At 38.5% G+C, this 24024-nt stretch overlaps 1 protein-coding gene across 1 annotated transcript; it reads right to left on the bottom strand.

Moving 5' to 3' along the window:
* Positions 1 to 1456: 1456 nt before the first annotated feature.
* Positions 1457 to 23172, bottom strand: zgc:101540 (hsFATP2a_ACSVL_like domain-containing protein). Its single transcript, XM_052480868.1, has 10 exons — positions 22510 to 23172; positions 17218 to 17427; positions 15711 to 15869; positions 14739 to 14863; positions 12157 to 12351; positions 11934 to 12024; positions 11270 to 11468; positions 10956 to 11053; positions 6604 to 6734; positions 1457 to 1702 (listed from the first exon to the last, which is right to left on the bottom strand). The coding sequence occupies exons 1-10, from the start codon at positions 22985 to 22987 to the stop codon at positions 1526 to 1528; spliced, it is 1863 nt and encodes a 620-aa protein (XP_052336828.1). The 5' UTR covers positions 22988 to 23172; the 3' UTR covers positions 1457 to 1525.
* Positions 23173 to 24024: the final 852 nt, after the last annotated feature.

The raw sequence follows: 24024 nt of genomic DNA, 5'->3' as shown, positions 1-24024 counted from the left end.
TAATAACTACAGAACGAAGCCAACATCAGCGTGAGCTTTGGTTGCGAATGGTATGAACTTTGAACTCTTATTCACTACAGAAGTGATACCTCCTAGCCGTTGAGTTAGCAACAGCAGCTGGAAACGCAGGTTAGGAAGGAACTTACAGTATCCTGTCTACCACACAACGACGTATCCAATTTACAGAGACATTCTTCAAAGGACTAGGTTCGGCAACACGGCCTTCCATCTACCACCAACCTACCGAAGCGCAGCTCAGAGTAAATGTTTATTGCATTTTCCTTTTCCAAATGGGTGGTAATTTAGAATGCATAAGATACTGTCTTTACGATAGCACAGCTTCGCCTTTGTTCCTCAGTCTTCCCGCTCTTTCACTCAAACCCAGTCCCTTTTCTTTTGTGTAACAAGCTGTCATATCTGTTCCGCCCGCTAGGGACGTTTTCCTTTATGACGTAATTTCTAAGTTATGATTAATTATGTGTATATGTAATTCTGTGTGATTAGTTAGGTATTTAATAAATAAATAAACCCAATTTTGTTTTGCTGATTCAACTTGTTAGCCAGGGTTTGTGAAGATAGCCAAGAATTTACAACTTTCAGATGAGACTGAATTAAGGTGACGATTAATATTGACTGCTATTGATGTAAAATATTACTAGGTCTTTAAGAGTTTATTCGGAAGATAACAGCTCAAATATTCTTTTGTGATGCCCCGACTCTTTAGTTAATTACAATTACATGATTAGCTCAATCAGGTAATATTAGTTACGGAGAAATTATTTTATAGAATAGCATGTCATATCACTTAATCCGGCATAGCCAAAAGACACGACAACAGGAACATTACCTTTAAATTTCAGTAACACTGAACTTCTGCAATACGGATTGAATAGAGAGCCCTGATATCATAAATTGGTTTATAGTGCCCTAATAGAATTAAACTGGTTTATAGTGTCGTCCACAATCTAGCATAGGAAGAAGACAAGGAAATTATTTGGGTTCATAAAGTTTTATTAACTATTCAAAAAGTACAATCAATATACTATATCACAATATCAAGTTTGTTTTCAAGCACCTTCAGATGCTAGTACCCTCTACAATATACTGTATAACTGTAAACAATATAAAGTCTGGTTAAGACCAAAAATACATCATTTTAAACATGATCAGGTTTGTTACAAAATATAATTCAAATCTATTCCCTGAGATTAGTAGACAAAGACAATGGGTTTTAGTCTACAGAATCATTATACCATATTATTCCCTCGTGTCATCTGTTAACAGCAGACCTTGCTCCAAATACTATTGGAAATCATTTCAAATGCCGGGTGAGGTTTGCAGTTTTAGGATTATTCTATTGGTCCGTTAACCCAGGCAAGCTCAATGCACAGAGAAAAGGTATATGAAATAATCAAATAGTATTTGAAACCAGGTCTAAACATTAGACATTTAATAATTAATGCAGATTTTGTACATTAATTGGCTACCATGGTTATTATTATTTTTTTTAAATCACATTTTGATTTTATAACTTAATTTCTCTGGTGTTTATGGAGGAGTATATCTCTTCGGTGAGTGGTACGTATGTTTTCTTAGCTGGATCTAAGAAGAACAGAGGATCTTGGACCACAGCTGGGTTGAAGCCCTCTTCCACCAACGTCACTTTCTTCATCTTAAATGTTCCCGTCATCTCGAAGGAGGTCTTAAGTGTTATACATAAGAATATATTTAAGATTATTTTAAGAATATTAACTCAGCAAAAAAAGAAACAGACCTTTTTCAGGACCCTGTCTTTCAAAGATAATTCGTAAAAATCCAAATAACTTCACAGATCATTGTAAAGGGTTTAAACACTGTTTCCCATGCTTGCTCAATGAACCATAAACAATTAATGAACATGCACCTGTGGAACAGTCGTTATGACAAACAGTTTACAGACGGGAGGCAATTAAGGTCACAGTTATGAAAACTTAGGATACTAAAGAGAACTTTCAACTGACTCTGAAAGATGCCCAGGGTCCCTGCTCATCTGCGTGAACGTGTCTTAGGCATGCTGCAAGGAGGCATGAGGACTGCAGATGTGGCCAGGGCAATAAATTGTAATGTCTGTACTGTGAGACGCCTAAGACAGCGCTGCAGGGAGACAGGACAGACAGCTGATCATGCAGTGGCAGACCACGTGTAACACCTGCACAGGATCGGTACATCCGAACATCACACCTGCGGGATAGGTACAGGATGGCAACAACAACTGCCCGAGTTACACCAGGAACTCACAATCCCTCCATTAGTGCTCAGACTGTCCGCCATAAGCTGAGAGAGGCTGGACTGAGGGCTTGTAGGCCTGTTGTAAAGCAGGTCCTCAACAGACATCACTGGCAACAACGCCGCCTATGGGCACCAACCCTGGACCAGACAGGACTGGCAAAAAGTGCACTTCACTGACGAGTCACGGTTTTGTCTCACCAGGGGTGATGGTCGGATTCACGTTTATCGTCGAAGAAATGGGAGTTACACAGAGGCCTGTACTCTGGAGCGGGATCGATTTGGAGGTGGAAGGTCAGTCATAGTCTGGGGCGGTGTGTCACAGCATCATCGGACACAGCTTGTTGTCATTGCAGGCAATCTCAACGCTGTATGTTACAGGGAAGACATCCTCCTCCCTCATGTGGTACCTTTCCTGCAGGCTCATCCTGACATGACCCTCCAGCATGACAATGCCACCAGCCATACTGCTTATTCTGTCTGTGCCTGGATCTCAATCCCATTGAGCACGTCTGGGACCTATTGGATAGGGCTAGGGCCATTCCCCCCAGAAATGTCTGGGAACTTGCATGTGCCTTGGTGGAAGAGTGAGGTAACATCTCACCGCAAGAGCTGGCAAATCTAGTGCAGTCCATGAGGAGGAGACGCACTGCAGTACTAAATGCAGCTGGTGGCCACACCAGATACTGACTAACTTTTGACCCCCCCACCCCTCCCCCCTTTTGTTCAGGGACACATTATTCCATGTCTGTGGAACTTGTTCAGTTTATGTCTGTTGTTGATTCTTGTTATGTTCATACATACAGTTTGCTGAAAATAAACACAGTTGACAGTGAGGACGTTTCTTTTTTTGCTGAGTTTAAACACACACAGTGTGTACAAACATTAAGTACATGTTCCTAATATTGAGTGTTTGAAGGTTCTCCCATCTCCACAGAGGAAACTGGAGCTTTGGCAGAGGGAGCATCGGGTTCACCTCCCTGACCAAGGCCCTTCTTCCCCGATTGCTCAGTTTGGCTCTAGGAAGTATTGATGGTTCCAAACTTATTACAAATACATATCTCTTTTAGACAAATATAAACACCCTTGAGTCAATGAATGTCAGAAGCATCTTTAGCAGAGGTGTGAATATTTATGTATATGAGATATGTAAATGGAGGTTTGGAACCACCAAGACTTTTCCTAGAGCTGGCCGCCCGGCCAAACTGAGCAATCGGGGGAGAAGGGCCTTGGTCAGGGTGGTGTCCAAAGCCCCAGAGTTCCTCTGTGGAGATGGGAGAACCTTCCAGAAGGACAACCATCTCTGCAGCACTCCACCAATCAGGTCTTTATGGTAGAGTCGCCAGATGGAAGCCACTCTTCAGTGAAAGGCACATGAAAGCCTGCTTGGAGTTTGCCAAAAGGTACAGTTGGAGTCATTAAAACTCTTTTTTAAAACATTCAACATATTTCTTGTTAACAAACTATAGTTTTGGCAAATCGGTTAGGACATATACTTTGTGCATGACAAGTCATTTTTCCAACAATTGTTTACAGACAGATTTCACTTATAATTCACTGTATCACAATTCCAGTGGGTCAGAAGTTTACATACACTAAGTTGACTGTGCCTTTAAACAGCTTGGAAAATTATGTCATGGCTTTAGAAGCTTCTGATAGGCTAATTGACATAATTTGAGTCAATTGGAGGTGTACCTGTGGATGTATTTCAAGGCCTACCTTGAAATAACTCAGTGCCTCTTTGCTTGACATCATGGGAAAATCTAATTAATTCAGCCAAGACCTCAGAAAATAAATTGTAGACCACAAGTCTGGTTCATCCTTGGGAGCAATTTCCAAACACCTGAAGGTACCATGTTCATCTGTACAAACAATAGTACGTAAGTATAAACACCATGGGATCACGCAACCATCATACCGCTCAGGAAGGAGAAGCGTTCTGTCTCCTAAATATGAACGTACTTTGTGAAAAGTGCAAATCAATCCCAGAACAACAGCAAAGGACCGTGTGAAGATGCTGGAGGAAACGGGTACAAAAGTATCTACATCCACAGTAAAACGAGTCCTGTATCCAATCAAATCAAATGTATTTATAAAGCCCTTCTTGCATCAGCTGATATCTCAAAGTGCTGTCCAGAAAATCGACATAACCTGAAAGGCTGCTCATCAAGGAAGAAGTCACTGCCCCAAAACCGCCATAAAAAAAAGCAAGACTGCAATTTCCAACTGCACTTGGGGAAAAAGATCGTACTTTTTGGAGAAATGTCCTCTGGTCTGATGAAACAAAAATAGAACTGTTTGGCCATAAAGACAATCGTTATGTTTGGAGGAAAAACGGGGATGCTTGCAAGCTGAAGAACACCATCCCAACCGTGAAGCACGGGGGTGGCAGCATCATGTTGTGGGGTGTTTTGCTGCAGGAGGGACTGGTGCACTTCACAAAATAGATGGCATCATGAGGGAGGACAATTATGTGGATATATTGAAGCAACATCAAGACATCAGTCAGAAAGTTTAAGCTTGGTCGCAAATAGGTCTTCCAAATAGACAATGACCCCAAGCATACTTCCAAAGTTGTGGCAAAATGGCTTAAGGACAACAAAGTCAGGTTATTGGAGTGGCCATCACAAAGCCCTGACCTCAATCCTATAGAAAATTTGTGGGTAGAACTGAAAAAGAGTATGCGAGCAAGGTGGCCTACAAACCTGACTCAGTTACACCAGCTCTGTCAGGAGGAATGGGCCAAAAGTCTCCCATTTTTTTGTGGGAAGCTTGTGGAAAGCTACCTGAAACGTTTGACCCAAATTAAACCATTTAAAGGCAATGCTACCAAATACTAATTGAGTGTATGTAAACTTCTGACCATCTGGGAATGTGATGAAAGAAATAAAAGCTGAAATAAATCACTCTACTATTATTCTGACATTTCACATTCCTAAATTAAAGTGGTGATCCTAACTGACCTAAAACAGGGGATTTTTACTAGGATTAAATGTCAGGAATTGTGAAAAACTGAGTTTAAATGTATTTGGCTAAGGTGTATGTAAACTTCCGACTTCAAATGTACCTAAAGGACTCTCAGAGCATGAGAAACAAGATTCTCTGGTCTGATGAAACTGAGATTGAACTCTTTGGCCTGAATGCCAAGCGTCACGTCTGGAGGAAACCTGGCACTATCCCTACAGTGAAGCATTGTAGTGGCAGCATTATGCTGTGGGGATGTTTTTCAGCGTCAGGGACTGGGAGACTATTCAGGATCAAGGGAAAGATGAACAGACCAAAGTACAGAGATCCTTGAAGAAGTCCTGAGCACTCTGGAGCAGGTTCTCAGACTGGGGTGAAGTTTCACCTTCCAACAGGACAACGACCCTAAACACACAGCCAAGACAACGCAGGAGTGGCTTCAGGACAAGTCTCAATGTCCTTGAGTGGGCCAGCCAGAGCCCGGACTTGAACCTGATCGAACATCTCTGGAGAGACCTGAAAATAGCTGTGCAGCGACGTTTCTCATCCAACCTGACAGAGCTTGAGAAGATCTGCAGAGAAGAATGGGAGAAACTCCCCAAATACAGGTGTGCCAAGCTTGTAGTGTCATACCCAAAAAGACACCAGGCTGTAATCGCTGCCAAAGGTGCTTCAACAAAGTACTGAGTAAAGGGTCTGAATACTTATGTAAATGGGATATTTCCATTTTTTATGTTTAATAAATCTGCAAAACATTATTGATCAAAACCTGCTCCAGAGCACTCAGGACCTCATACTGGGGGCGAACATTCTCTCAATTTCGAGTCTCATAGCCAACCGTCTGAATACTTAAATAAGGTATTGTTTAAAAAAATATATATACATTTGCATAATGGGGCATTGTGTGATTAAACGATGATGATGATATTGATGATTAAAAAAAATGTTTTATTTAATCCATTTTAGAATAAGGCTGTAACGTAACAAAATGTGGAAAAAGTGAAGGGGTCTGAATACTTTCCGAATGCACCGTAAACAGTATACAAGTATATTTAAAATGTAGCTCAGTTGGTAGAGCATGGCGCTTGTAACGCCAGGGTAGTGGGTTCGATCCCCGGGACCACCCATACGTAGAATGTATGCACACATGACTGTAAGTCGCTTTGGATAAAAGCGTCTGCTAAATGGCATATATTATATTATATTATTAAAGAGCTCAGTATACTTCAAGACATCCGATTTTTTCAACTTGAACGACAGAGGTGTTAAAAGAACATTTCAATAGTAAAATACCTTGATAGTTACACTGATTCAAATCATGATAACAAAGCTGACTTTTAACATGATTAAAAAGAGATGTCGGGAAAAGCTCACCTGTATTCTAATGAAGCGCGGTCTTGCGTAAGCAGGGAGGTAGCTGGCTACTTGGCTGAAGGTGCTAGCGCCGTCAAACTCTTTCCCTTCTTCTACCTTTACAGCAGCCATTCCAATCCTCCCCTCGTGACCTGGAGAAAGACAATCAGCCTACATTTTTTAACCTTTATTTAACTAGGCAAGTCAGTTAAGAACTAATTCTTATTTACAATGACGGCCTAACCCGGACGATGCTGGGCCAATTGTGCTCCGCCCTCTGGTTCCTCCCAATCACGGCCGGTTGTGATACAGCCCCGGGATCGAACCATGGTCTGAAGAGACGCCTTTAGCACTGAGATGCAGCGCCTTAGACCGCTGTGCCGCTCGGAAGCCCACATACCAAATGCAACCCAATGTAGGGCACCCAGAGCCCTATAGGCCCTTCACAGAAGTAGTGCTCTCTACAGGGAATAGGGTGCATTTGAGAAGCATAATCAGAGTCATGACAAGTCTATTGTACGTGTACGGATGTGTAGTCTATTGTATGTGTACGGATGTGAAGTCTGTTGTATGTGTACGGATGTGTAGTCTATTGTACGTGTACGGATGTGTAGTCTATTGTACGTGTACGGATGTGTATTCTATTGTACGTGTACGGATGTGTAGTCTATTGTACGTGTACGGATGTGTAGTCTATTGTACGTGTACGGATGTGTAGTCTATTGTATGTGTACGGATGTGTAGTCTATTGTATGTGTACGGATGTGAAGTCTATTGTACGTGTACGGATGTGTAGTCTATTGTACGTGTACGGATGTGTAGTCTATTGTACGTGTACGATGTGTAGTCTGTTGTATGTGTAGTCTGTGTGTATGAATGAGTGGTCTATTGTACGTGTACGGATGTGTAGTCTATTGTATGTGTACGGATGTGTAGTCTGTTGTATGTGTACGGATGTGAAGTCTGTTGTATGTGTACGGATGTGTAGTCTGTGTGTATTGATGAGTAGTCTATTGAACATGTCGTCTATTGTACATGTAGTATCTTGCACGTGTACGGATGAGTAGTCTATTGTACAAGTGTACGGATGAGCAGCCTGTTGTACGAGTGTACGGATGAGCAGCCTGTTGTACGTCACCCCGCTCCTCCGCTCTCTCCACTGGCTTCCAGTTGAATGCATGTACAAGTCTGTGTGTATGAATGAGTCCAGGTCTATCAGGCCCTACACCCAAACAAGGGATGTGTCATCTCTGGCCTGCTCGCCTCCCTACCACTGAGGATGTGTCAGCCCAGTCAAAACTGTTGTATCTGCTCCCCGGATGTGAAGTCTGGAGTCAATCACCACCTTCCGGAGACACCTGAAAGTCTTTGGAATATAGGATAGGATAAAGTAATCCTTCTATTAAAAGATTTACATGCACTATTGTACATGTAGTTCCACTGGATGTCACGGAGGTGAGTATTCTATTTGTAAGTGCTCTGGATAAGAGCGCAGCCTGACTTAAATGTAAATGTACGAGTGTACGGATGAGCAGCCTGTTGTACGTCACGGATGAGCAGCCTGTTGTCTGAGTCCACGGATGGCAGCCTGTTGTACGAGTGTACGGATGAGCAGCCGTACGAGTGTACGGAAGCAGCCATGGTGTTGTACGGATGAGCTGTACGAGGGGAACGGCACCTCAGCAGGCTCTGATGAGCAGTCGATTGTATTTTATAGTCCCTACACCCAAAGCAAGGGCACTGCGTATCATCCAAACCTGTTTAAATTAATACCTGGCCTAAAACCATTATAATTTAAAACGACTGTAAGCCACTGAGGAATTTATATTTATAGTTTGCTCAGAAACACCAGTCTTAAAAAACTGTTCGCTGCTCTGGCTCCCCATATAGGTGGAAGTAATCCCTATAGTACGTTGTAACAGGACATATAGCATGAGTCAATCACCACCTTACCGGAGACACCTGAAACTAATACCCCACCTCTTTAACTAATACCTAGGATAGGATACCATAAGTAATCCTGTCTCACCCCCCTAATACCAAAGATTTAGATGCACTATTGTAATGTGGCTGTTCCACTGGATAATCATAGGTAGTACATGTTGTGAGTAATACCATATAGTACATGTTGTAACTAATACCATATAGTCCATCTGGATAATACCATATAGTACATGTTGTAACTAATAAATAGTACATGTTGTAACTAATAGCCATATGTACATGTGTAACGGATAGCATATAGCCTGTAACTAATACCATATAGTACATGTTGTGAGTAATAGCATATAGTACCTGTTGTAACTAATACCATATAGTACGGTAATAATACCATATAGCATGTTGTTAATACCATATAGTACATGGATGAGCATATAGTACATGTTGTGTAATACCATATAGTACATGTTGTGAGTAATACCATATAGTGCATGTTGCAGTAATACCATATAGTACATGTTGTGAGTAATACCGGATAGTACATGCCTGTAATACCATATAGTACATGTTGTGAGTAATAGCAGTACATGTTGTAACTAATACCATATAGTACATGGTAATAATACCATATAGTACATGTTGTAACTAATACCATATAGTACATGTTGTGAGTAATACCATATAGTACATGTTGTAACTAATACCATATAGTACATGTTGTAACTAATACCATATAGTACATGTTGTAACTAATACCATATAGTACATGTTGTGAGTAATACGGATATAGTACATGTTGTAACTAATACCATATAGTACATGTTGTAACTAATACCATATAGTACATGTTGTAACTAATACCTTATAGTACATGTTGTAACTAATACCATATAGTACATGTTGTAACTAATACCATATAGTACATGTTGTAACTAATACCATATAGTACATGTTGTGAGTAATACCATATAGTACATGTTGTAACTTTTATATGTTGTAACTAATACCATATAGTACATGTTGTAACTAATACCATATAGTACATGTTGTAACTAATACCATATAGTACATGTTGTGAGTAATACCATAAGTACCTAATACCATATAGTACATGTTGTGAGTAAACCATATATACATGTTGTAACTAATACCATATAGTACATGTTGTAACTAATACCATATTATATGTTGTAACTAATACCATATAGCCATGTTGTAACTAATACCATATAGTACATGTTGTAACTAATACCATATAAAATAACCTATAGTACATGTTGTGAGTAATACCATATAGTACATGTTGTGAGTAATAACATATAGTACATGTTGTAACTAATAACCTATAGTACGTTGTAACTAATACCATATAGTACATGTTGTAACTAATACCATATAGTACATGTTGTGAGTAATACCATATAGTACATGTTGTGAGTAATACCATATAGTACATGTTGTAACTAATACCATATAGTACATGTTGTAACTAATACCATATAGTACATGTTGTAACTAATACCATATAGTACATGTTGTAACTAATACCATATAGTACATGTTGTAACTAATACCATATAGTACATGTTGTAAGTAATACCCTATAATAAATGTTGTAACTAATACCATATAGTACATGTTGTAACTAATACCATATAGTACATGTAAGTAATAACCTATAATAAATGGTGTAAGTAATACCCTATAATAAATGGTGTAAGTAATACCCTATAATACATGTTGTAAGTAATAACCTATAATAATGTAAGTAATAACCTATAATAATGAAAGTAATAACCTAAAATAATGAAAGTAATAACCTAAAATAATGTAAGTAATAACCTATAATAATGTAAGTAATAACCTATAATACACGTTGTAAGTAATAACCTATAATAATGTAAGTAATAACCTATAATAATGTAAGTAATAACCTATAATACGTGCTGTAAGTAATAACCTATAATAATGTAAGTAATAACCTATAATAATGTAAGTAATAACCTATAATAATGTAAGTAATATCCTATAATAATGTAAGTAATAACCTATAATACACGTTGTAAGTAATAACCTATAATACATGCTGTAAGTAATAACCTATAATACATGCTGTAAGTAATAACCTATAATAATGTAAGTAATAACCTATAATAATGTAAGTAATAACCTAGAGTAATGTAAGTAATAACCTATAATAATGTAAGTAATAACCCATATTCATGTAAGTAATAACCTATAATAATGTAAGTAATAACCTATAATACATGTTGTAAGTAATAACCTACAATAATGTAAATAATAACCTATAACAATGTAAGTAATAACCTATAATACATTATTATAGGTTATTACTTACAACATATAAGTAATAACCTATAACTCAGTAGCTGTTTAACAATCTAAATCTGACCATATAGATTAATATTTACCTTCAACTTTCACACCATATACATTAGCCTCCTCGATGCAGTCCACCATTGTGAGGATATCTGCCACTTCAGTTGTAGCAACATTCTCGCCTTTCCACCTGAAATAACAAAACACATTTCCATGTTGGTCAACCCCAAGAGATTTTTGGCAGCACCAAGGGAGGTGTAATTCAAACCCTGAGTGATATACTGTGGAGGGTTGGAAAATTCTGATACCTTTACCCAAAATTCCCAGGTTTTCCAGATTATTTCCTTCTGATTTTCCAACTGGCATTTCTGGAAAACCTGGGAATTTTGTCAACCGTATTGCCTACCTGAAAGTGTCACCAACCCGATCCTGAAACTGAACAAAGTTTTGTTCATCGATCCTCAACAGGTCTCCAGTGTTGAAGTACAGGTCACCTTTCTGTAAAACGTCTCTCAGTCTCTTCTTCTCCGTCTGCTGGTCGTTACCAGTGTAACCAACAAAGGGAGATCTCTTGGTTATCTTTCCAACCAAAAGTCCAGCCTCACCTAAAAAAAAAAGAAAGGAAGATGAGGATAATGATGCTGATGCTCCCAATATTTATTTCCTGGAGCCGTGTGTGATTGCAAAGAGGACATTGGGTCATACTTTACCCAATGTTGTTCTGTCAACAATATAACACAGGACCCAATCCATGTCACACGGTGTCCAAAACTAGACAGGTCACAGTTGGTGAGGAAATCCAGGGTCGGTCCACTAGAAAATCTAATTTAGTGATTAAACTACGGCCCTGTACAGAACGCAGTCGCAACATGATGCTGCTCCCAAATTCACCCCTGTCTCAACTTTGTACCGCCAACGATATGAAGCAACGACTTGGACCCAATCCATGTCCCAGTCTGCCTTACACTACAGTAACTTTGATAGACATCAGATTACAAACAGAGTGTCCAAAGCTAGACAGTTCACAGATTTTATGTCAGTGGGGTAAAAGTCAACAGAATGAATGGTACCTTTCATTGCTTGGATACACAGACCCTTGGAGTTCCTAACAGGTTCCTCCTTTTCAATGTCAAATTTGATCAAAGTATAGGGGAACAGTCTCTGAAAGTGAAACACAATTACCCAAAAAATATATATATATTGGGGCGGCACATCATTTACACATCAGGTAGTGATTTGAATCCATATAATGTGATCCACGTGTGGTTATCCTGAGGTCAGATCACTACCTACCCTGTGGAGAAAGTTGACTCGTCCAACCACTCCGATCTTGCTGGTGTAGTTGATGAAGCCGATGTTGCCCTCGGTGGCGGCGTACAGTTCCCTGACAGCTACGTCTCCAAAACGATTCAGAAACTCTGTCCAGATGTCTGTACGGACGCCGTTGCCGATGGCAATACGCACTTTATGGTCCTTCTCGTTGTCTTTCTGAAAATAGAAATGGGACGGAGATGGATGTGTCTATTGAGTAGGATATCATTTCACACAGTCGGAGGTCAGAAAATAATAATTACAGGGTGGTGAAGTGTTTACAATATATTTTCTCCAATTAAAAGCAGTTAAATGCAACTTTGCTAGGTCATCTGAGTTTTTTTTTAACAGATCTTTAACTCTAACTTTAAAATAAAAACTATAGTCGTACACTATTATGCCGGAGTTACTACATATACTAAAAACGTGTAATTTAGCAGACACTCTTATTTTTTATTTAATTTAACCTTTATTTCACTAGGCAAGTCAGTTAAGAACAAATTATTTTTTACAATGACGGCCTACTCCGGCCAAACCCTAACTCGGACGACGCTGGGCCAATTGTCCGCCGCCCTGTGGGCCTCCATCACGGCCGGTTGTGATACAGCCTGGAATCGAACTAATGAGATGCAGTGCTTTAGACCGCTGTGCCACTCGGGAGCCCTACAGTAGTAGCTTTGATAGACATCGTATTATAAACACACACACACACACACACACACACACACACACACACACACACACACACACACACACACACACACAGAGAGAGAGAGTCCAAAGCTAGACAGTTCACAGTTGGCAGGTACACTACCGGTCCAAAGTTTTAGAAACACCTACTCATTCAAGGGTTTTTCTTTATTTTACTACTTTCTACATTGTAGAATAATAGCAAAGACATCAAAACCATGAAGTAACCAAAAAAGTGTTAAACAAATAAATATATTTTAGATTCTTCAAATAGCCACCCTTTGCCTTGATGACAGCTTTGTACACGCTTGGCATTCTCTCAACCAGCTTCAGCTGGAATGCTTTTCCAACAGTCTTGAAGGAGTTCCCATATATGCTGAGCAGGTGTTGGCTGCTTTTCCTTCACTCTGCTGTCCAACTCATCCCAAACCATCTCAAATGGGTTGAGTTCGGGGGATTGTGGAGGCCAAGTCCTCTGATACAGCACTCCATCACTCTCCTTATTGGTAAAATAGCCCTCACACAGCCTGGAAGTGTGTTGGGTCATTGTCCTGTTGAAAAACAAATGATAGTCCCACTAAGCCCAAACCAGATGGGATGGCGTATCTCTGCAGAATGCTGTGGTAGCCATGCTGGTTAAATGTGCCTTGAATTCTAAATAAATCATTGACAGTGTCACCAGCAAAGCACCCCCACCCCATCACACCTCCTCCTCCATGCTTCACGGTGGGAACCACATATGCGGAGATCATCCGTCCATCCACACGGATAGAACCAAAAATTGGAACCAAAAATTTCAAATTTGGACTCCAGACAAAAGGACCAGTCTAATGTCCATTACTCGTGTTTCTTGGCTCAAGCAAGTCTCTTCTTATTATTGGTGTCCGTTAGTGGTTTCTTTGCAGTAATTTGACCATGAAGGCCTGATTCACGCAGTCTCCTCTGAACAGTTTATGTTGAGATGTGGCTGTTACTTGAACTCTGTGAAGCATTTATTTGGGCTGCAATTTCAGAGGCGGGTAAACATTAATGAACTTATCATCTGCAGCAGAGGTAACTCTGGGTCTTCCTTTCTTGTGGCGGTCCTCATGAGAGACAGTTTCATCATAGCGCTTGATGGTTTTTGCGACTGCACTTGAAGAAACTTTCAAAGTTCTTGAAATGTTCCATATTGACTGATCTTCATGTCTTAAAGTAATGATGGACTGTCGTTTCTCTTTGCTTATTTGAGCTGTTCTTGCCATAATATGGACTTGGTCTTTTGCCACATAGGGCTATCTTCTGTATACCTTGTCACAACACAACTGATTGGCTCAAATGCATTAAGGAAAGAAATTCCACAAATTAACTTTTAAGAAGGCACACCTGTTAATTGAAATGCATTCCAGGTGACTTCCTCTTGAAGCTGGTTGAATTTCAAGAGTGTGCAAAGCTGTCATCAAGTCAAAGGGTGGCTACTCTGAAGAATCTCAAATATAAAATATATTTTGATTTGTTTAACAATTTTTTGGTTACTACATGATTCCATATGTGTGTTATTTCATAGTTTCAATGTCTTCACTATCATTCTACAATGTAGACAATAGTAGAAAAACCCTTGAATGAGTAGGTGTTCTAAAACCTTTGACCGGTAGAGTAAATCCAGGGTCGGTCAACTAGAAAATATAATTTAGTGATTAAACTACAGCCCTGTACAGAAAGCAGTTGCAACATGATGCTGCTCCCAAATTCAGCCCCTTCTCATTCTCACGTTGGGAAACATTTTCGTACGGGTCCCCAGTGGGAAATCGAACCCACAACCCTGGCATTGCAAGCGCCATACTCTACCAACTGAGCCACACAAGGATCGGTGTCCTAGACGAGGTGTCCTTTACCATGGGTGTGTTGCAGAGGTATCTCATGGTCTCTCCGATGTACTGCATCACTGTGACATTATGTTTCCTACAGTCCTCCCAGAACTGAGACGCTGAAAACTTTCTCCTCAGAACAACTGGTATGCCTGGTATAAAAGAGACAGATGATGTAACAGATTGGGTATTTAAATCATATATCCTGATTAACTTACACCATCTTATTTAGGACATGTTTTAAAAGTACACCAAAGTCATCTTTTCACTGTGCAACACGAAACACGTTGAACTCCTATGTGGAATGTATGAGTGTGAAAACTACTAATGTGTCTAATGGCTTCGTTCATCATGCGATACACTCTGCTCTGATTGGCTTCGTTCATCATGCGATACACTCTGCTCTGATTGGCTTCGTTCATCATGCGATACACTCTGCTCTGATTGGCTTCGTTCATCATGCAATACACTCTGCTCTGATTGGCTTCGTTCATCATGCAATACACTCTGCTCTGATTGGCTTCGTTCATCATGCAATACACTCTGCTCTGATTGGCTTCGTTCATCATGCAATACACTGCTCTGATTGGCTTCGTTCATCATGCAATACACTCTGCTCTGATTGGCTTCGTTCATCATGCGATACACTGCTCCGATTGGCTTCGTTCATCATGCGATACACTCGGCTCTGATTGGCTTCGTTCATCATGCGATACACTCTGCTCTGATTGGCTTCGTTCATCATGCGATACACTCTGCTCTGATTGGCTTCGTTCATCATGCGATACACTCTGCTCTGATTGGCTTCGTTCATCATGCAATACACTGCTCTGATTGGCTTCGTTCATCATGCGATACACTCTGCTCTGATATGTATAGAGTATGACTCAATTCTGTATGGTTTATTTGAATAGGGGGCAGATACAAACACATTGACACGTTAAATAAACAATCTGACAACTCATTCCTAGCATTTCAAAATAAGAGTCGTAACGTTACCCCTCTCGATGGCCCCAGCGAGTCCGATGAGGAAGCCTGCGCTGTGATACAGAGGCAGGTTGATATAGAACACATCCTCGGACGTCACTCCTGAGACGGCTTGGATAAAGGACGCAATCCACACCCTCTCCTGGGTCACCAGAGCCGCTTTAGGTAGACCTACAGTCAGATAGGGCAGTGGGTTATCTATAGACAATAGGTAGACCTACAGTCAGATAGGGCAGTGGGTTATCTATAGACAATAGGTAGACCTACAGTCAGATAGGGCAGTGGGTTATCTATAGACAATAGGTAGACCTACAGTCAGATAGGACAGTGGGTTATCTATAGACAATAGGTAGACCTACAGTCAGATAGGACAGTGGGTTATCTATAGACAATAGGTAGACCTACAGTCAGATAGGGCAGTGGGTTATCTATAGACAATAGGTAGACCTACAGTCAGATAGGGCAGTGGGTTATCTATAGACAATAGGTAGACCTACAGTCAGATAGGGCAGTGGGTTATCTATAGACAATAGACACAGTGCATTGAATGACGTATTCCTAACAAATCCTACCCCCAGGAAACAATTCAATAGGTATAAGTAACAACAACAACAACAACAACAATGATTTCAGATTTACATGAAGTGCCTACATCCAAATTCATCCATTAGGGTACTAGGAGCCCTTTCCAGAAACCATCCCCAGCTCCTTCCTGCCCTAGTCCCAGGGCTGGAAGGAGTGGGAGCAGTGGTTCTTGAGGTGTAGAAGAGGACTGAGAAGTAGAGGAGGACCAAGGTTCTTACCAGTGGGTCCTGAGGTGTAGAGGAGGACCAAGGTTCTTACCAGTGGTCCCTGAGGTGTAGAGGAGGACCAAGGTTCTTACCAGTGGGTCCTAAGGTGTAGAGGAGGACCAAGGTTCTTACCAGTGGGTCCTGAGGTGTAGAGGAGGACCAAGGTTCTTACCAGTGGTCCCTGAGGTGTAGAGGAGGACCAAGGTTCTTACCAGTGGGTCCTAAGGTGTAGAGGAGGACCAAGGTTCTTACCAGTGGTCCCTGAGGTGTAGAGGAGGACCAAGGTTCTTACCAGTGGGTCCTAAGGTGTAGAGGAGGACCAAGGTTCTTACCAGTGGTCCCTGAGGTGTAGAGGAGGACCAAGGTTCTTACCAGTGGGTCCTGAGGTGTAGAGGAGGACCAAGGTTCTTACCAGTGGGTCCTGAGGTGTAGAGGAGGACCAAGGTTCTTACCAGTGGGTCCTGCGGTGTAGAGGAGGACCAAGGTTCTTACCAGTGGTCCCAGAGGTGTAGAGGAGGACCAAGGTTCTTACCAGTGGGTCCTAAGGTGTAGAGGAGGACCAAGGTTCTTACCAGTGGTCCCTGAGGTGTAGAGGAGGACCAAGGTTCTTATCAGTGGGTCCTGAGGTGTAGAGGAGGACCAAGGTTCTTACCAGTGGTTCCTGAGGTGTAGTGGAGGACTGAGGTGTAGAGGAGGACTGAGGTGTAGAGGAGGACTGAGGTTCTTACCAGTGGTCCCTGAGGTGTAGATGTAGAGCGCAGGGCTCTTGCTGGTGATGTTGGCCCTGAGGTCAGCTGACAGGGGAGTGTCTGAGGCCTGGGTGATATGTTCTGAGAGGGGGTTGATGCCTTCTACACTGCACTCCTCTGACAAGAGGTACACAGAGATACCCTGCTGTTTTAGTGTAGGGAGAACCTCCTCCACTGCCTCTTTCAGCTCTGTAGGATACAGGGAAGGAGAGAGGGAGAGAGACAGACAGGGAGAGACAGACAGACAGGGAGAGACACATGTAGAGAGAGACAGGCAGGGAGAGACAGGCAGGCAGGTGATGTTACTCTCAACTCCTTAGACCAGGTTCCCCACCTGGTGCCCTGGAGGTGATTTTATTTGGCCCCCCAAGTTTTCTGAGATGAGTTTTTTTTTGGGACATAAAATACTAAAAATACCAGCAAATCAGCTTCAAGTGACTTTATTTTATGGAAATCTGTTGCAATATATTTCCTTTTATAATAGAGAGATAAATATGATCGTATACAGATGTAAGCAAGGTTTGAAATAATGTTTTAGTCAAATATATATTTGGGCTTCTTGCAGTCTACAAATTATTAGTAATTATGTTCAGGTCCTCCATTGAGAAATGCCTGGGGTTTCTACACTACATGTCTTGCTGTCAGCCCCTCAGAAGATCAACCTTGAGCAACGTGCCAAATGAGGGCTTATGTTACATTCCGAGTAGAATACATTGCTAATAGAATACATTGCTAATAGAATACATTGCTAATAGAATACATTGCTTATAAAATACAGTATTAAACATTCCAATAGAATACATTGCTAATAGAATACATTGCTTATAAAATACAGTATTAAACATTCCAATAGAATACATTGCTAATAGAATACATTGCTTATAAAATACAGTATTAAACATTCCAATAGAATACATTGCTAATAGAATACAGTATTAAACATTCCAATAGAATACATTGCTTATAAAATACAGTATTAAACATTCCAATAGAATACATTGCTAATAGAATACATTGCTTATAAAATACAGTATTAAACATTCCAATAGAATACATTCCTAATAGAATACAGTATTAAACATTCCAATAGAATACATTGCTAATAGAATACATTGCTAATAGAATACATTGCTTATAAAATACAGTATTAAACATTCCAATAGAATACATTGCTAATAGAATACATTGCTTATAAAATACAGTATTAAACATTCCAATAGAATACATTGCTAATAGAATACATTGCTTATAAAATACAGTATTAAACATTCCAATAGAATACATTGCTAATAGAATACATTGCTTATAAAATACAGTATTAAACATTCCAATAGAATACATTGCTAATAGAATACATTGCTTATAAAATACAGTATTAAACATTCCAATAGAATACATTCCTAATAGAATACAGTATTAAACATTCCAATAGAATACATTGCTTATAAAATACAGTATTAAACATTCCAATAGAATACATTGCTAATAGAATACATTGCTTATAAAATACAGTATTAAACATTCCAATAGAATACATTCCTAATAGAATACAGTATTAAACATTCCAATATAATACATTGCTAATAGAATACAGTATTAAACATTCCAATAGAATACATTGCTAATAGAATACATTGCTTATAAAATACAGTATTAAACATTCCAATAGAATACATTGCTAATAGAATACATTGCTTATAAAATACAGTATTAAACATTCCAATAGAATACATTCCTAATAGAATACAGTATTAAACATTCCAATATAATACATTGCTAATAGAATACAGTATTAAACATTCCAATAGAATACATTGCTAATAGAATACATTGCTTATAAAATACAGTATTAAACATTCCAATAGAATACATTCCTAATAGACTGGCCAAACCTAGACATGCATAGCTCACCGCATGATCCTCAAACCAAAAGACTGGCCAAACATATGTTTCTAAAAGTGAATTCATTATTATGTCATTTTAAGTCATTATTTTGTACATTTTATAATATATTATACAGCCTAAATATGACATTTTGTTGAAGTGCTGTTGACATCCTGAGCGCTCCTGTCAGACTGTAGTGTGTCTCAAATACTTCACAATGTATTTCTTAAAACAATAATAATAAATAATAAATAATAATAATGATAACAATAATACCAATAATAATAATGATGATAATAATAACAATAACGATAACAATAATAATAATGATGATAATACCAATAATAATAATAATAATAATAACAATAATGATAACAATAATGCTAACAATAATAATGATAATAACAATGATGATAATAATAATGATAACAATAATAATAATAATGATAACAATAATGATAATAATAACAATAATAATGATAATAATAATAATAATGATAATAATAATAATAATAATAATGATAACAATAATAACAATAATAATAACAATAATAATGATGATAATAATGATAACAATAATAACAATAATAATAACAATGATGATTATAATAACGATAACAATAATAAATGATAATAATAATGATAACAATAATACCAATAATAATAATAATAATGATAATAATAACAATAATAATGATAACAATAATAATGATGATAATAATACCAATAATAATAATAATAATGATAATAATAACAATAATAATAATAATGATAACAATAATAATAATAACAATGATAATAATAATAATAACAATAATAATAACAATAATGATGATAATAATGATAACAATAATAACAATAATAATAACAATAATAACAATAATACCAATAATAATAATAATAATGATAATAATAACAATAATAATGATAACAATAATAATGATAACAGTAATAACAATGATAATAACAATCATTATGATAATAATAACAATAATAAATGATAATAATAATACCAATAATAATAATAATAATAATAATGATAACAATAATAATAATAATGATAACAATAATAATAATAATAATAATAATAATGATAACAATAATAATAATAATAATGATAACAATGATAACAATAATAATAATAATGATAACAATGATAATAATAATAATAATAACAATAATGATGATAATAATGATAACAACAATAACAATAATAATAAGAATAATAACAATAATAACAATAATAATAATAACAATAATAACAATAATAATAACAATGATAACAACAATAATAATAATGATAACAACAATAATAATAATGATAACAACAATAATAATAATGATAATAACAATAATAATAATAATGATGATAATAATGATAACAATAATAACAATAATAATAACAATGATGATTATAATAATGATAACAATAATAATAATGATAACAATAATAACAATGATAATAATACCAATAATAATAATAACAATGATGATAATAATACCAATAATAATAATAATAAATGATAATAATAATAATGATAACAATTATAACAATTATGATAATACCAATAATAATAACAATGATAATAATACCAATAATAATAATAAACCGGGCGACGCTGGGCCAATTGTGCGCCGCCCTATGGGACTCCCAAAAACGTTCGGATGTGATACAGCCTAGAATCAAACCAGGGGCTGTAGTGACGCCTCTTGCACTGACATGCAGTGCCTTTAGACCACTGCGCCACTAGGGAGCCCCAGTGAAAAGCTAAAAAAGCATTAGACACACCCCCAAACCTATAGCCAGCGTTTAGATTTACCATTGTGCGAAGTGTGTTAATCAATTACAAATTACATGATCCTCCCCCTGCACGAAATGTTAAAATACTAAACCATCCCAACTAACTGAAATTTAAAAATGATGACCATCCCCCATTTTACTCTGGGTAAAAAAAAGTACATTTTGACCACTCCCTAACTGTAAGTCGGGCAACTAGTCTACACGCCACTTGCCTTTGAGAACGGGCAGAAAAGTTTACTTCAATATGTGGGCGGCAAAAAAGACGATATCGGAGTTTAATTCAATAAGGGAAATGCTGAGAACTGGAGAGTTGATTTGGTTAACAGGTAAAAGAAGAAGATAGCAGTACCTGCTATGGTATGTGTGATGATTGTGAGGCACTATACAAATTCGACAGTCACAAGATGGGTTTGTTCAAGTGAACTGTAAGCCTACTGTTCAGATGGGTTAAATGGAAACTGACATCTGGACACTTACTGAATGTCTGTAACCTCTCACATAGCCTTAATATGAACTCCTGCAGAATTAAACATTTCTTGCAGTAAATTATACATCAAATGTAATAATAAATGTTTACTCGGGAACAGCAGTGGGGAAATCTGATTTATTTCAGCATCTGGAGAATATAAACGCTCAGATACTGTCTGTAGTAGAGGTGCTATCTTTAAAAGCAGTATTTTAAGGCACATAAAATATAAATCCAATCCTAACTGAAAATGTGTCAGAAACATGTTGGGTCGTTTTTTCAAAGCTTTATATTTCCTTACAACCGGTCAAATGTAAGTCACTTTGAAAAATCTCCCCGGTCCCGAAACTCCGCGAAAGTTGACAGGAAATTTTACCGATGTCAATTAGATTGCAGCTTTCCTTCTATTAATCTGGTGAGCAAGGGTTTATTAAATCTTCTATGGCAACATACTGTACAATGACAGAATAGAAGTTGACTAACAAATAGCCTAAACAAATGTCGGAAATTACAAACAGAAACATATATAGTCGGACAGAAAAAAAAATCGCTCGCCTAAAGCACATTTTCTATATTTAGTGGTTAATTAAAGGCCTCAGATGTTCACGTTATCTCATTTAGTCAGGCGGTTGTAGATGGGTTATTATCTACCGCTACTGCGAGTCGGTCTTACTAATTAATGGAACACACTAGTATAATATTTGCCGTTTAGGGTTTTTGAAATATATACTGTAGGCCTACCCCTAGACTAGTGCCTAGTAGTCTAGAAACACATGTACCCCAACCTTAAGGGTTTCAATAATAATAGAAATTGTAGGAGTTTAGCCAGTTGGTAGAGCATGGCGCTTGTAACGCCAGGGTAGTGGGTTCGATCCCCGGGACCACCCATACGTAGAATGTATGCACACATGACTGTAAGTCGCTTTGGATAAAAGCGTCTGCTAAATGGCATATATATAATTATGGCTTTGTGGCCGTGGTTACTAGTGACAAACCGACCCTATCCTTTACCTACGCGTGTGTCGTGAACAACATTATCGTGAGCAAACAGTAGAATAGTAGGGTCGCCTTCAAAATAAAAGTCCCACATCGAAACTGATGAACATCGTGGAATCCTTACCTGCCGCCGCGATGATCACTTTGGCCCCACAGCATGAGAAACAGTGTAGCAGAGATTTTGACCGTATGTTGAAGTTTAGCAGAGCGGTTGCACAGCCCAGTTTGGCCAGGCCCAGCCAAATCCACACGTAAGAGGGTTCGTTCCCCATAAAGAGAGCTACCGTGTCCCCCTCTTTTAGATTAGCGTGAGTCTTCAATGCTCTGGCAACCTTGTTACTCTGCTTATCCACCTCGATGTAAGAATGGGATGTCCCCTCAAAATGTATAAACGTTTTATTCGGTTGTTTCTTCACCGTGTCCAAAAAGCAGTCCAAAATGCTATAGAAAGGATTTTTCTTTTTGTATTTTTGCAGCCTGATTCCAAGTTTGATTGCGCTGAAGACATATGAACAGTCTTGGCCAAAGTATGGATCGAATAACGTTTTCAGAAGAAAGGGCAAAACAGCCAATCCGGCGATGATTGTAAGCCAAATGTACATTTTGTAGCTGCGGGTTACAGACGCATGTGCCGCTGAGAATTAGACGGTTGTAGAACTACCTCCAAAAAACGGAACGTTATAAAGTAATAAATGGGTGGCAAAGTTCAACCCGAAACCCCGACCTCGCATAACAAGCAGCACTAGTGCAGTGGGCGGTGTACATGTCCTCCATCATTCCTCCCCCTGTGGGTTGCCAGATTGAGTTTATTGAACACTTAACTGATATTTCACATGAACAAAAAAAAAAAAAAATCTCTGATATGATCAAGAATTATGTACATATGGCTCAAATTAAAATAAACAGCTGATAATCGTCTGTTACTGGCAAGCAGCTGGAAATACCATTTACAAACGTCATTCAATACAGAAAGAATATGGCAACCAATGCCCTGCAACAACCTTTGAGCGAGCCTCGTGGGAGGGCACATCACCCAACCAGTAGTTCAGCACTGATTGGATAAGACTTATGAAAGACCCTTGTGAAAGGAACGCTGGAGTTGTGAGCTAATATTCATTGTGCCATGTGTACAGATGTTATTTTAGACAGTGAAGTAGCCTAGTAGAGGAACATAGTAGAGCCTGATTCAGTAGACAGTAGAGGAACGTAGTAGAGCCTGATTCAGTACAGTAGAGGAACATAGTAGAGCCTGATTCAGTACAGTAGAGGAACATAGTAGAGCCTGATTCAGTAGACAGTAGAGGAACATAGTAGAGCCTGATTCAGTTGACAGTAGAGGAACATAGTAGAGCCTGATTCAGTACAGTAGAGGAACATAGTAGAGCCTGATTCAGTACAGTAGAGGAACATAGTAGAGCCTGATTCAGTAGACAGTAGAGGAACATAGTAGAGCCTGATTCAGTAGACAGTAGAGGAACATAGTAGAGCCTGATTCAGTTGACAGTAGAGGAACATAGTAGAGCCTGATTCAGTACAGTAGAGGAACATAGTAGAGCCTGATTCAGTACAGTAGAGGAACATAGTAGGACCTGATTCAGTAGACAGTAGAGGAACATAGTAGAGCCTGATTCAGTAGACA

The sequence above is a fragment of the Oncorhynchus keta genome, chromosome 26 (genome assembly GCF_023373465.1).
Source record: "Oncorhynchus keta strain PuntledgeMale-10-30-2019 chromosome 26, Oket_V2, whole genome shotgun sequence".
Taxonomy (NCBI): domain Eukaryota; kingdom Metazoa; phylum Chordata; class Actinopteri; order Salmoniformes; family Salmonidae; genus Oncorhynchus; species Oncorhynchus keta.
The sequence above is the reverse complement of the archived record's forward strand: the minus strand, read 5'-3'. Positions and strand labels throughout refer to the sequence as shown.